This window comes from Halichoeres trimaculatus, unplaced genomic scaffold, assembly GCF_033239565.1.
Source record: "Halichoeres trimaculatus isolate MK-OKI-2021-1 unplaced genomic scaffold, fHalTri1.1 fHalTri1_scaffold_1, whole genome shotgun sequence".
In the NCBI taxonomy this organism is placed as follows: domain Eukaryota; kingdom Metazoa; phylum Chordata; class Actinopteri; order Labriformes; family Labridae; genus Halichoeres; species Halichoeres trimaculatus.
Window position 1 is genome coordinate 39799088 of NW_027437179.1, and position 14837 is coordinate 39813924.

Sequence of the window (14837 nt, forward strand, 5' to 3'; positions counted from 1 at the left end):
ATGTTCCTGAACATACATGTGTAAAGATAGCACCTATGATCTGCTCACTCATCATTAGTTAGTAGCACTACATTTTGTCTTGTACCTGCCACCCTAACACGTGACTTCACTTTGGAAACATGAGACTGACTCACTGAATAAAAGTTCATCCTTGATTATTTGTCCATGATAAAATATCTGCTGAGTACAAAGGGGTGACTTTTCAGCGAACCGGGATGTTCTAATCCTGAAAACATTGAAGGGGTCATGTGAATAATGACCATTAGATTGTTCCTCCATGTGCTGATTTGGGAGCCTGATGAACACAGCAGCTGTTCATGTTGGCAGTCAGAAAGACTTCTCTTTTCTACAGGAAAACCTTTAATCTTTGAGCCTCCAGCTCATTGAAAACCCTTTTCCATCCCTGACATGACGACTTCTAGCTCTTTAAAACTGACAAGACTTTACTAGTTGTTGATTTTATTGCTTTTCTTCTTTCAGATTTGCTTTTGGGTGCTTATAAACAACCCGTATATTTCCAATTCATCAGTCTAAAGTAGCTGAGGTTTCCATTTGTCTTTTGATCAGTCTGCTGCCAAAGTAAATGATCCCAAACCTCAAGCTTACTGGGGAAAATATTATGATAAACTTGGCCAGCAGCTCATAAAATACAGCTTCAGATACGTACTTTTTTGAGGTTAACAGACACGTGATGCAAAGATCATTTTGATTTATCATGTTTCATTCTCGATCTACTCGAGAGTTTGGTAACTTCATCACTAATATGGTTTCCAATGAAGCGACAACAAAGGAGACTGAGGGATCATGGAGAGTATAAATCTACCTCTTTCTGTATATATGAATCACTCTGTTCATCTCACAGGTTGAGTATTTGCATTCAGTACCAACATGGAAGGGATCCTACTCAACCTCAAAGTTTTCAGCAGGACTCCAGATGAAAACCTGAAGCCAGATCTGAACATGAAACCATGATTTTTGCATCAATTCAAACAGGTCTTGCTTGTTTCCAGTTGGTGGAAGTTTTGACAAAGAAGGTGAAGATTTACGTTATTAAGCCCCTGGGGGAAATTCTTTTATTTCACTCTGAACCGTGCTATGTTCTACACACACACATGCACCAACAGGACTCTCTGCACTTTGCACAGATGTATGCACTAATATGCACTGAGCTACTGTTGCTCCCGACATTGTATAGTTAAGCTTAAAAATCCCTGCATCTTCACATTCGTAGTACACTTTTACAAAGAGCTACATTTTGCTGAAAGGGAGTTAGGCTTGCAAAGCAGTCACCAACAATGTCTTCCTGGGTTACCTGGGTTTGAGTCCAGCCAGATTCTTACCCCGCATGTTCCCCGCCTGGTTTCCTGCTCTATCCACTGTCATCTCCTCTGATTCAAGGAATAAAAAGCAAAAAAATATCTAGGAAAAAACAATCCAGTAGAAGCACCTACTTCAAAGTTGCACAGAAAGGGAAAATAGGTCTTTGAAGGTCAAAACTCCAGTAACACTTGTTGTAAAGAGGAACACTTGATTCTCGACCAGGGGTCTCCAACCTTTACTTACATAGGAGCCATTTTGCCTCAGCTAACTTGGATTAAAGTCAATCCAGCGCCACAAACTCTACTTTACCTTCACAAGGAAGACCGTACAGTGCATAAAATTCTATAAATAGTTACATCCAGTGAGTAATTATCCAAACAAAAAGTTTTTTGAATATATAAAATAGTACACGTGATGTCCCGGCTTGTTTTATTTAAAAAAAATATGCAAAAAATTGCAAAAAATAACCAAAATTAAAATAAATAAATAAATAAATAAATAAAAATATTACAAAAGTTTCCAGAAAATGTCATAGAAAATGCAAAAGTTAAAAAAATTTTTAAAATGTAAATATTGCAAGTTGTAAAAAAATTAAATAAAAAAATGCAAAAGTTTAAAAACAAAAATTTTACAAAATTAAAAATATTTGAAAAAGAAATTTTTTTAAAAAAGTTGCATTTTTTATATATATATATATATATATATATTGCAAGTTTCAGAAAAAATGCAATTAAAAAATACATAAAAATAAAAAAATATATAAAATGAAAAATATCACAAAAAATTTTTCCAAACTACTGGGTTCTGATTCTTGTGGAATCAAAAGGTACCATGTTAAGGTACCTAAATGCGTCTTTGTGCCTGTGAGAAAGTGGAAGAGTAGACGATTTTCCATGCTGGACACGAACACAGCATTGCAGGGTTACATACTGAGGAATAAAAACGTTAAATTGAAAAAAGCATATTTTATTATTAAACAAATTGATACTTTTTCCCGCGTAATCACTGAAAATTGGTACTGTTGAGTACCAGATAGCCAGGTACTGGGCATCGGTACCATATATTCTCCAATGTGAAAGGTACCCATCCCTAGTTTTGATATTAGAAGGCATTCAGAGACCATCCTATCAGAGTCTCAGCCGGACAACGTGCGGTTGCTTTATATTGGAGTTTTTTTTGCATTACATTTTGGTATTCTGTGACTTATAATTACACTGTTTTATCTCAGTAGTTGTGTATTAAAAATAATATTTCAATTCAAAAAAATTATTTTTTCTATTTAAAGTAGTGGTTGATGTGAATTGCATTACAAGGAAGTAATGGTAATGTTGGTGAAGTTTATTTAAAACTTGTGTTGCAATGTTATGTGAAGCGAAACAAACAAACATTTTGACATAATTTATGCATATTGGCCAGCCAAAAGCAAACTACAGAGCAAGTTTATTAAAATACAAATGTTTTAATTAAAAAACAACAGTTCTCTGGAAAGGTCAATTTAGTGAAACAACAGTTTATAAGTGTATAAACATCTCTACGCTAACCCAAAGGAGTCTGTCACAGATGGTAGGAACAGTTGGAGATGGTGTTGACGTATGTTACTCAGCTACACAGGTTGATAGTTGATGCATAATTACAGACCTTCAGTGTAATTTGTAACTTCAGTGTAAAAACAGCTTTACTTAACATGAAAGTCTTATGAAAATAATTTTGTAGGAAGCCCCATAACAGGTTAGTTAATGAGATGTGTGTGTGTGGTTTAAGAAATGAACACACATCCTTTGACTTTTGATCTGTCAGAGGGATTCGTTTTTCAGCTTGATCTCTTTCAGAAGGTGTTTAAAGAGTTGTGTAACACATGGGATCTCACCTTTAACACTCCTTGTAAGATGTTTTTTATGAAGGAGGGGAATCGGAGGAAACAGGGCTGAGAAATGGAACATGAAGGTGGAGAGGTTGTTAAATGTAATGTGTTGGGTTTGAAGTCTGACTTCACACAAATCTTTCCATTTCTTTATTGTGATTTTACTGAGCATGGGGCAGAAATTCTTTCCATTGTAGAGAGTTTTACCGTAATGGCAGTGTGTTTGGGTTTGATGTGTGAAGGTGTTCTTTTTCCATCATACAAGTTCAAGGTGGGCCAGGAAACACTGCAAAACAACTTAGACTGAAGAGTTCAGTCCAAGGATGTGACAGGACAGTAGATTCCCAAACAGTGAATTATATCAGCAGTAACTTTTGACAGTTAAATTCCTTTTTTTCCATGTTCAACCTGCACATCAGGCATCTGAACATCATTTTTCTAAATCATGAGGGTGTAATAGCAGTAAAAAAAACAGCATGAGAACCAGTGAAGAGCACAATAAAAAACATTCTTTTCTTTTTTGGGCTTTCAGCAAGTGTCTTTCAGATTTTCTGATTCATGTGAAGTCTCGTCACTTGATTTTCTGGGGTTTTAGGACCACGCTAGAGGAGGAGCGCACACAGGAAAAGGCTGATCGAGAGATCTTCTTGGGATCTATGTAGTTGTTTTCCAGCCTTAAGGCCACCAGAGTTGACTCTCCACTTTGGTCGGGGTCGCAGATGCTATCTTCAGGGATACTCCTGGAAGACAAAGCATAACAGCGTAGTTAAATAAACTTCTCATAAAACTAGGGCTTAGGCTATAATGTATGATTAGTGTCATTATGGGTAAATACTGTGATTATCTACTCAAATCACAGTTAATCATTTGCTCTGAACATGTCGGCACAGATTGCAATCATTATCATGACGCCAGTTTATAAGTCTTTGGATTTTGAACCTACGACTTTACAAATCTTCTATTCTAAATATTGTTAGTGCACCATTACATTTGAAAAGAACAAAAAGGAATCTCTAAGACTTAAAGGTCCCATATTATGCAAAAATCACTTTATTAAATCTTTTAGTGAAATTTGTGGGTCTTTGTCTTTCCTCCCAGCCCACAAAATGTGATATTTAATGACAAAACTTGTATTTAGTTGTGCTTGTGAATGTAAAATCCTGACCTAAAACGAGCTGTTTGGATTTTGGGGATTTGCCGACGTCAGCAATTCCCTTTTTTGACCAATCAGGAGCAAGTCTGACCTGATTGGCCCACAGGAGCAAATACCCCTGAACCCCCTCCCCACCTACTCCCCTTCCTGCTGCTGATGAGAAATCTCTCCGGCAGTGGGGAGGAGAATGCCAATGTTGAAGAGCCATCACTGCTCTGTTTTTGGCTGTAAACAGCCACATAGTTCCATGCTCAATCTTCCCATCTCGGAAGAAGACAAGACTAAGTGTCTAGAGTTCATTTATCAGGAAATGTTCCAGCTACACTCAGTGTGTGCATGTGTGTGCTAGTCACTTCACGGCCGACTGCTTTTCCAACTTTGGACAGTCCAACAGAGGGCTAGCCAATAGACTGGTCCTGAATCCAGGAGCATTACCAACCATCCTCCAACAAACCTGGGACCCTGGAAATGTGAGTATTTTAAATGCTGTGTGCTGTGGAGCAGATGGAAGAGCTTTTCCTCAGTGTCCCCCCCTGTCTCTGTGTTAGCTTCAGGATGCTAACTTTAGCTGCGGTTAGCCTGTTGTTTTAGCCTGTAATGTTACGGTAAACGAGCTTTTCTGTTTTCTAAACATTGTGCACTCGGAGCTCATGGCGCCGCTCGCAGGGGCTATGAGAGCTTGGAAACAATGCTGCTGTGCTTGATTTATTGGCTTTTTGGACCAAAACATGTTACTACCATTTCATGAAGACATCAATGATCCATATTAAACTGCAGAAAAGGAGCAGAATATGGGACCTTAAAATATTAATTATTTGATTGCAAGAACATAAAATTTTCCTCAAAACCAATTTTATTTCCTGATTCAGTTTACTTCAGGTCATAGCTTGTTTTGTTGTTTTGTTCTCTTCTCCTCTAAATTTGGTAATCCTCAGGATTTGCCAGGAAGCTGGTTGCAATTCCTCCCATGCACGGTCAGCCATCTTGGCCGTCATAAAACAGCAGAACAATGTAAATGTTATATAAACCTGTGCAAATACCTTGAGTGTGTGAGTTGTGCTTGGACCTGTGAGTGAGTAATGAGGTGATTCAGAGTGACTCTCAGGTGGAAATATGAAGAGACCTGTGTTGTTCCTTGTGGTCATGACAACTCTCCATTCATTTGACATTCTGCTGTTAGTGTCTCATGTGCAGAATGAGTCAGGAGTCTGGTAAGACTCTTGTCTCTTGTGGGACCTTTTGTCATTAGTCTTAAAGACTTGTACTAAATTTAGACCTCTCTTTCTGTGATCATCTGGTTCTATTGTTGTCTGATGGACTGAAACTAAAGTCTTGAAAGAACAAGAAGTCTACTACAAAATGTAATTTGTGTCTGAGTAACAAAAACCTGAAGTGGTTTATTCTCAGTCGTACAGCTTTGTAATCAAACATGATTCATACTGAAAAAGGCAAAAAAATTCAGGGAAATGCTTTAAAACTTCTCATTTTCGGCACTGGATATCCATGGACTTTAGTACGATACCTGATATTGTTATTGTTGAGCCTCAGGAAGTGTATATTTGTCATCTCGTTGATGCCAGAGGGCACGCCGACCAGCTGATTGTGATCCAGACACAGTTCGACCATTGAGTTGTACGAGCCAAAGAAAGACTCTGGTTCGACTCCCTCCCCATCAATTTTGTTGAAGGAGAGGTAGAGGTACTCAATGCCTGGGTCCATGTGAGCGAAGACATAACCTGCAGAGGGATATGCAAAAACAAAGTTACTATGGCAGCCAATACAACCTACATCTATGTATGAGGACTGCAAATATTATTTATTACTCAATTCATCAAAAAGTCCATAAAATGTCAAATAAATAGTCTCTGTCATAGGTGATGAGACTACCAGATCTTTGGAAAGACGATGAACCTCATTGTGGTATTGGTTTTTCTTTACATTCACATATATAACAGGAGTGAAGGCAAATGGAAACCTGTGGTCAAGTAGAAGCTCTGTTGTTTCTCAAAAAAAAATAACATCCACCATGGCAACACTCTTTGGTTTCCTTTACTGTGCACACAGTGAACTTTTTTCTACAATTTCTATTATTATACACTCATATTGTCACTATTACTGCAGTGAGTTTCCTTAGAGTGCCTGAATGTTTGACTTCTTCAGTGGGGGAAATAAGTATTGAATGCATCAACTGCTCAGGTGTGATTTTGGCCCATTCCTCTGCACAGATTGTCTTTAAATCTGGAATATTCTTTGGTGTCCTCTGGTGAACCCTTTTCTTTACTTCTTTCCACAAATGTTCAACTGGATTGAAGTCAGGTGATTGACTAGGCCGTTCTAACAGATTGATTTTCTTTTTTTGAAACCATTTGAGAGTCAACTTTGCCGTGTGCTTTGGATGGTTGTCCTGCTGGAAGGTCCAGTCACGTCTCATCTTCATCATCCTGGTGGATGGCAGCAGATTCAGATCAAGAATTTCCCCATACATGGCTCCATTCATTGCTCCGTCAGTTATATGAAGTTTGCCAACACCATGAGATGAGAAACAACCCCATGCCATGATGCTTCCACCTCCAAACTTCACTGTTGGTGTAGTGTTTTTGGCTGATGTGCAGTGCCATTTCTCCTCCAAACATGGTCTGTAGTATGACAGCCCAAAAGTTCAGTTTTGGTCTCATCTGACCAGACAACATTCTCCCAGTATTCTACAGGCTTGTCAAGATGCTGTTTAGCAAACTTTAAACCAGCTTCAACATGCCTTTTCTTGAGGAATGGAGTCTTGCGGGCTGAGCGTCCATAAGGCCAATATTGCCAATTGTTTTCTCTGTAACAGTTGTACCTGCTGCCTCCAAGTCTTTCTGGAGCACTTTCAGGGTGGTCCTTGGCTGGTTGAGTCCTCTTCTGACTATCTTTCTGACTCCCTGGTCAGAAATCCTCAAGGAGCTCCTGTGCGTGGCCTGTTGATGGTAAGGTGGTGCTTCTTCCACTTGTGAATAATGGCCCCAACGGTGCTGACTGGAATATTCAGGTGCTTTGATATAAGTCTGTAACCAGTTCCATTCTGATGCTGAGCAACAATCAGGTTGTGAATGTCTTCAGAGAGCTCTTTGCCTTTACCCATCATGAGGTGTGTGGTATTTAACTGCTAGGTGAAAAAACACCTTTTTTATAGGACCATCAATTTGCTCTAGCCCAGCTGATGTTGGTTTGCACTAATTGGAAGTTCAAGTAATAATTACTGACAGATTTCAGGTGGTATGGTGCATTTCCTTGCCAAAGTATACAGCCTTTCCACGGTGTGTTCAATACTTTTTTCCTGTGTTATCGTACTTAATTCCACATAATCATTATTTATGGACCTGAACGTTGTGATTTCTTTTCATATGTGGATTATTTCACTTAATACCAATGTCTGGTAGAAATTTTGTCTGAATTGCAGCTTTGGAAATAAATGTAATGTCGAAAAAGTTGACGCGTTCAATTCTTATTTCCCCCACTGTATTACTTTAGAAAAAATGCAGTTGTTTAAAACTGGGGGATGGATAAGCCACCAAGGTAGCATGGCAATCCGTCAACAGTTGAATCTGCAAATCTTCAAGGTGTCATAATTGTCATCCAGGTGTTGCATCAACATTCGCGTACCTGGTATCCTTTCAATGTTGTTTCCCACCAGCACTAAATGAATCAGAGATCTCGGAAGGTAGGAAGGCACCAGGTAGAGGTCGTTATATGACAGGTCAATGGACTCCAGATTCCTAAAGAGGAGCAAAAAGATGGGGAAAAATGCTAGATTTGATCAAATGCAGATTTGACATACAGTGTTAGTAGATAATTGTGAGCCTAGAAAAATGTGGTTGATGAGGAAAGCTGTCTATAATCTGACCTGTGGTTGATCCAAGCCAACGGGGCAATCCGGCTCTCATCCAGCCTGTTGTGTCTCAGAGAAATAACATTCAGATTGTGGGTCTGATTAAAAACCGTCTCTGAGATTTCCTCAATCAGGTTGTTTTCCAAGTACAGCTCCTGAACAATAGAAGTGAGTCAAATAAACCAAATGTTAGGTATCATGAAGGTTAGACACAAGAATGTCTTAATTGGTGGAAACTCTTTGGCAGTTTGTTGTCAGGGTCACAATAGGTTCCCATAAAGTTGTGCATTTTTTGCTTTTATTGAAGCAAGATTGGGGTTTTTGACAATAAGCAGTTATGTTGGTGGAGTAATTTGAGGTTGGCAGTTAAGTTTTGTGTTTTCCCAGGATTGCTCTATAGGCGCAAAAACCATCCCACGTGTGCATGATAATTTCACATTATCCTTAAGTCACATTCAGAATCACCCAATTGACCGTACAAATCTGAAAGTGTGAGATTTAAAACTTTAGATACAGAAAGTTAAAAGCTTAAACTCAACTGAACTCAACTCAACTTTACTTTATTTACACCCGAGGGTAGATTTGTCTTGCAGACAGAGTGATCACATTTCACGACACAAACAAATGCATCAAACATTGGTCAGAGTGACAAGACACATAAAGTGCTCAGTGTTTCACCATGTATATATATATATCAGCATGGGTTAGTAAAATAAAATAAATCAGATAAATAAAACAACACACAGTAAAACACAGTTAAAACCTCAAGAAGATAACTATAAAAGCATAAAAGTAATACAAGTCATGATAAAAGAGAGAGCTCAGTGATAGCAACAGGAATCATTATTAAGGATTGCCAAAGCCATCATCTGTACCTGTTTAGTATACAGGAAGGAGGGACAAGACTGGGGTTCACCTATCAGGCGACTGGACCATCTGACTATTTAATTTAATAAGTTTTTCTCTGCCACAGAAGTCTGACCGAACCATGCCACCAGGCAAAAAGATAAGACCATAGACTGTATAAAACATGGACGTAGTCTTGCCGACCCGTCTGTTTCTGAAACAGAAAATGAAGCACATTAGCTCTAGCAGCTATATTGGTAGTGGCAAGGGCTTCGCCTACAGCCATTGGGCGCCTGTCAGTCACGTGACCCTCAGCTGTGCCTCTTATTGGGGGAGCTTAATATCCTCTGAATAGCCGTGTTAGAAAAAAATTGACCCCCCATACAGTGGGTGCTGGTAGGCGACTCAGACAGGAGACGTTTTTTGAACCAGGTTGTAAATAGGTTAATTTCTGATTTGAAAACGTTTTTTTGGCTTGGTGTGTTTGTGACTTCCAGTACTTCCGGAGCCAGCCTCAAGCGAACACTCGAGAAACAGCAGATTTTAGCACTTCAGGATTGTCTCTTATTTCCAGACCGGAGGTTGTCGCTTGGATAAGACAGACTCAATAAAAGAACGATAAAACAAAGTTGAAATGGTTCGGTAAATATGGAAGTGTGCCAGTTTCCTAAGGCAGTGAAGACGCTGATGGCCCTTTTTTGCTGACAGATCTGCAGTTCTCATTAAAACTCTATTTTTCATCTATTTCAGTCCCAAGGTGTTTGTATGATTGCACTTGCTCTATTGTCTGACCTTAAATTAAAGTGATTCCGTGCCCGTCCTGTTTTTTCCTAAAATTGATTACCATATCTGTTGTTTTGGATACATTGAGGTGAAGGTAGGACTTCTACACCACTCAACAAAGTCATCAATGACAGGGCCATGACTGATCTCACCCTCTTGAAGCAGGCTGACGATAACCGAATCATCTGCATACTTAATGATGGCCCCATTTTCATACTTGCTCTGACACATGTTTGTGTAGAGAATGAAAAGTAGTGGCGTCAGGACACAGCCTTGTTGATAACCAGTGGAGGAGAACACTGGGTCAGACATAACCCCATTTATCCTGTTGCGTAAGAAGTCTAAGATCCAGTCCGTCAGGTTTTTACTGACTTTAAACTGTTCTGAAAGTCTTTTGGTTTAAATATGTGGCTGGATTGTGTTAAAAGCAGAGGAGAAGTCTATAAATAAAATCCTTGCAGATGACCCTTTCCCCATGTGTAAAAATCATGTTTAAAAGAGTCAGTGTGGCGTTCTCCACTCCTCTGTTGGGCCTGTAGGCAAACTGCATCGGGTCCAGTTCAATCAAAGGAATAATGTTGAAAAGGGGGGTTCGGGTTAGGATTTGTCAAAAATTTACAGAAACTCTTCAGGATCAAAGCATGAAGTTGGGCTAAAGGTGTATAATCAACAGCAGCATGTGGCTGGTGTACTGTAGTGTTTGTGGCGAACCAGAGCCCATAATTACAGGTTGGGTGGATTGGTTTCCCACAGGTAGAGGCAAAGTTTACTCTGTGGAGGAGTCTGAAGCTTTGGAGCAAAAATGAAAATGTTGGTGCATCAGTAGACATAAAGTAGTGACTGCAAACAGCTGCTCAAAAGTTCACTATTAATATGGCTTAATGACTGAATTTCAACACAAATATGTTACGGGATATAACCACAAGAGTCAAAGGTACAGAGATACAGCAGCAATGTGACCAGATGTTACTTCATACCAGTAATGATGAGGGGAGGCCCTGTGGTATGGTACGGAAGTGGTTTTTGCCCATTCTGAGGTAGGAGAGCTGGCTCAGGGGAGAAAATGCCAGAGGCGCAACATTCCCCTCACTCAGCAGATTTCCCTCCAACTCCAGAATCACCAGGCTGCTCAGACCTGCTCGGATAGAAACAGATAAAAGTCCTGTGACTGGAAAGTGTCCTCTAGATCAGTGTAGAGAAGAAACAACACACTATAATGTTAAAAAAATATATATCACAAAGTAATTCTGCAGGAAATAAACAGTAGATTCTTGTTTTCTTCAGTGAAAAACAGATTTGAGGTTCCGGGAGATGGACAAAATAGTGCCCCTGTGAGTTACTTTACACTAAACTTGACAATCTGTATCAATAGGATAAGAGTCCCGGAAAGTTTGTTCAGTATCTCACCAGCTTCAAATAACCTCAGATACTGTAAAGACACTTGTTGACCATAATTTCGCTGACCAAACTCATAGCTAGAAGTCAATATTTAAAGGGACTGTGAAAGCTATCAGTTTGAAGTAAATTGGTGCCTTGTTAGTTTGTACAGTGGTTTAGTAGTTGGATATATTTGGTGTTCCTCACAGCCCGGTGCTCTGAGATGTATCCGTAACATACGTTAGTGAATGCTCATTATGTCTTGACAGTCATCTACCAATCAGAGCTAATGTAACCTCACTCTTCATTTTATTGATAGACTCTCAAGTTTGAACAGCCCACTGCAGAATTACTGCTGACTGTGGGTTGGAATCAACATCATCACAAACAGTTTAACTGGTGTTTTAGCCTTTAGCCTGTGTTATAGTTTTTGTTACAGCAAAACAATCCCTGTTGGGTTGTGTGGCATGGCGGTTTAGCTAGTTAAGACTGAGACTGTTTTGCCTTCCTGTTTCTATCTTAGTTAAGTTATTTTTGCGCGTTACATGTTAAAAATCATGAATTGTCATCCAACGGAGCAACATATTCACGGGAACTGAGCAGAGTCAGCTGGTCAAGAGTTTGACGCAATGCCAACCCGTCCGTCTCCTCCACTTAAGTTGGCAGCCACAGCCATAATGCCACAGGCAGCATACGCCTTGAAGCCCTGGAATCACTGGAATCAAAAACCCAGGGTTGTGTTGGTCGTGACCATAGACTGTCAAAAAAATCCATCTCCCCAGTCATTCCAGATGGGCTGTGGTCAAACTTTAAAAAATTATTACTCCTCGTAGAAATGTTTCTCACGCCTGATTGCTGTGGTGATTTGACGATATCATTTGGCTGCCTTGTATTCAAGTCCTCTTTTTTCTGGAAAGTTTCGTTCGTCATGGAGCAGAAAGGTTACTCCTGTATGAGTGCAAGATGCATTAACAATCAGCTGATGCGAAATACACGTGAGTGCATGAGTACAGCACTCATCATTACTGTACCCAAAGACTGATTAAGATGAAGGTTAAATTAAATATAGCCCACACAGAGTGACAGGGGGAACTTCTGCTGCTAAATCTTATAAATCTGGGCATAGCGTAAAATGTAAGTTTTCTCTGTGACTCACGGGCTACTCAGGATATGACGTGAATCATTACAGCTCAGTGTGTATTTGACTTCCTCAAGCTATTTTTCCAGCCATTGTCCACATTTGTCTATAACGTGTGCTTCGGGGCAGAACTCCATCATGCGTGATGAGGAGTGATTCATTTGTCTATTATTTCTAAGATCTACCTGGGAAGCTCTAAAGATTGACCAGTCGATCGCGATCACTGGGTTGGCAACCTCTGCCCTGGACTAACATCATGAACCCTGGGTTGTGTTGGCCGTGACACATTTAGCCCATGTTTTAGACTTTAGCCCATGCTCTATCACTCTCTTGTTGACTGAGAAATAGCATTTATAAATGATCTTTTGGTGCTGAGAATCTGGTTTTGAGTTGTGAATTACGATCTGGCATATATCTAGAAGTGAGACTTTTTCAAGATCACTTGGAAAGTCCTCACAGTTCCCTGTAATGGATGTATGTATTAGGTGTCACTACAGGTCTAAATTGGTGGCTGTCCCTGAACAAATGACGACTGTCTCTGCCTTATTCCCCCTTAAGCTAATTAAAGGTACCTTGGTGATCTGGCCAAAACACAGAACGCAGTGTCTCAGAGTTGTGGCGTTAATAGCTTTCCATGCTGGTGTGTGAACTAAACTCAGCCAACAAGCCTCTCCTGGAAAGTCAGAAACCACACATGAGTGTTGTGATGCGTTATCACGTGTCAGTACCTTTGAGGCTGTTTTCACTGATTGCTTTGAGTTTGTTTTCATTAATCTTCAGCTCCTGCAGAGTGGGAGGAAGGTCGAGGGGCACAGTTTCCAGAAGGTTTCCATCCAAGTACAGGCGCTTTAAGTTCTTTAGACCCTGACACAAACACAAAAACACCCACAGATATTGAAACATGCCAATAAGGTTGCTCCCTTTTATAGTGCAAGTGTTAAACATACAAACACAAAACCAGTAGAAAATCTCACATATCTCCTTCTGGCTGGTGTTTTAATATGTCCGTTTACTCTCATTCAGTGATTCAAAGATCTATTTTCTTGAGTCTATCAATGCCATATTGTGTTAGTTAGTCACTGTGTCTTACTTTAAAGACTTTAGCATCAATGCCATCAGAGGTGAGTTTGTTTTTCTTCAGGTTGATCCACTCCAGGTTTGGGATCCCATTAAAAGCTCCCGCTGGGATGCTGTTTATGTTGTTGCCTGTTGGTTGGAAAAGTTTCAGTCAGTGAAGAATGAGAGCAGAAAATTGGCTGGCTTTCTGTCCTGGCACACTTTCTGTAAACCTTGTTTATGTGTCAGAAATGTGGACAGTTTTTCTCAACTTGTTATTTGGGTGATACATTTTCCCGTTTTTTACTTCACCTAAGTTTTGCCAAATGCAAAGAGAGCACACTCTGTGATTAAGGAGATTAAACTGTCCCTGAAAAGAGTATTTTTTAAAAACTATAAACCTTTCAGTTTATGAAGTGCCAACACAAAAAGGAGGAAAAAGATCATTTGAATGCACTGGGAATAAACTAACTCAGCTGTGAACATACAGATCTGGTAATGATGACCAGATGTAATGAAGACAGAACATAATGTTGACAGGTGACGGTTTACAATCCAGATACAAACTCAAACCAATAATTAATTGATCTACCAACAAATATCGCTCATGTATCCAGAGCCTGATTATATCGTCCTCCTCTGAGGCGTGCTGTGGAGCTCAGTTGTTGTCCAAAAACGATTAAAAACCCATCAGTGAGTCACTCTGTTACACTGGGAGACACGTTTCTTCATTACCACACTGCAGTTTATTTAGGCTCAACATCACGTGTTGTCCTCCTGCTGGAAGCACTCTGCAGATGTCAAATGTTGATTAATGTGCCGTTAAAGATAGCCTCCAAATTAGATATCCTTCTCTTTGAGTGATGTTTGCTGAGAACTACTGTGAGCAGCTGCTGGAGGGAAATTTATTAACCTTTAAACTTTAAGTTAAAGGCAGCATTAAGTAGCTGTAGAACAGACTAAGTGTGTAGTATAAAAGTAGTTTTATTTCTGTTGACTTGCAACCTTTACTTTAATAGGAGCCATTTTGCCTCAGCTCACCTGGATTAAAGTCAGTCAGAAGCCACAAAATCGACATTATCTTCACAATAAAGACAATATAGTGTGTAAAATTCAAAACTTGGTTAAAATCAAGTAAATAACTATCTAAACAACAAGTTTTTTGAATTAACAAATTATACATGTAATGTATGACTTTTTAAACTTTTAATAAAATTGAAAACATTTTTTAAAAACAGTAATTTCCAAAATTTGCCAAAAAAGATTTTTATTAAATTTACAAAAATTCTGAAAAAATAAATTTTAAATGAAAAAAAATTGAATTTAAAATTTTTTCAAAAAAATAAAATAAAATAAATAAGTGTAATGAGTGCAATAAAAGGTTTCAAGAATTAAAAAAAAAAGTTCATTTCTACAAATTTTCAAATATGGCATTAAA

At 39.1% G+C, this 14837-nt stretch overlaps 2 protein-coding genes across 7 annotated transcripts in view; one reads left to right on the top strand and one right to left on the bottom strand.

The window, feature by feature from the left end:
- The window catches only part of cenpp (centromere protein P), a 132957-nt gene that overhangs the window by 85865 nt on the left and 32255 nt on the right, over positions 1-14837 (top strand). The gene's annotated exons all lie outside the window — the stretch shown is intronic.
- Positions 2774-14837, bottom strand: part of ecm2 (extracellular matrix protein 2, female organ and adipocyte specific) — a 34194-nt gene continuing 22130 nt past the window's right edge. For all 3 annotated transcript variants that reach the window (XM_074673757.1, XM_074673748.1, XM_074673738.1), the window contains 7 exons: positions 13434-13549; positions 13072-13207; positions 10806-10963; positions 8215-8354; positions 7974-8086; positions 5857-6070; positions 2774-3921 (listed from right to left, as the gene is read on the bottom strand). In XM_074673757.1, the coding sequence (XP_074529858.1) occupies positions 3753-3921; positions 5857-6070; positions 7974-8086; positions 8215-8354; positions 10806-10963; positions 13072-13207; positions 13434-13549 (1046 nt within the window). In that variant the 3' untranslated portion in view covers positions 2774-3752. The remainder of the gene's footprint in view (positions 3922-5856; positions 6071-7973; positions 8087-8214; positions 8355-10805; positions 10964-13071; positions 13208-13433; positions 13550-14837) is intronic.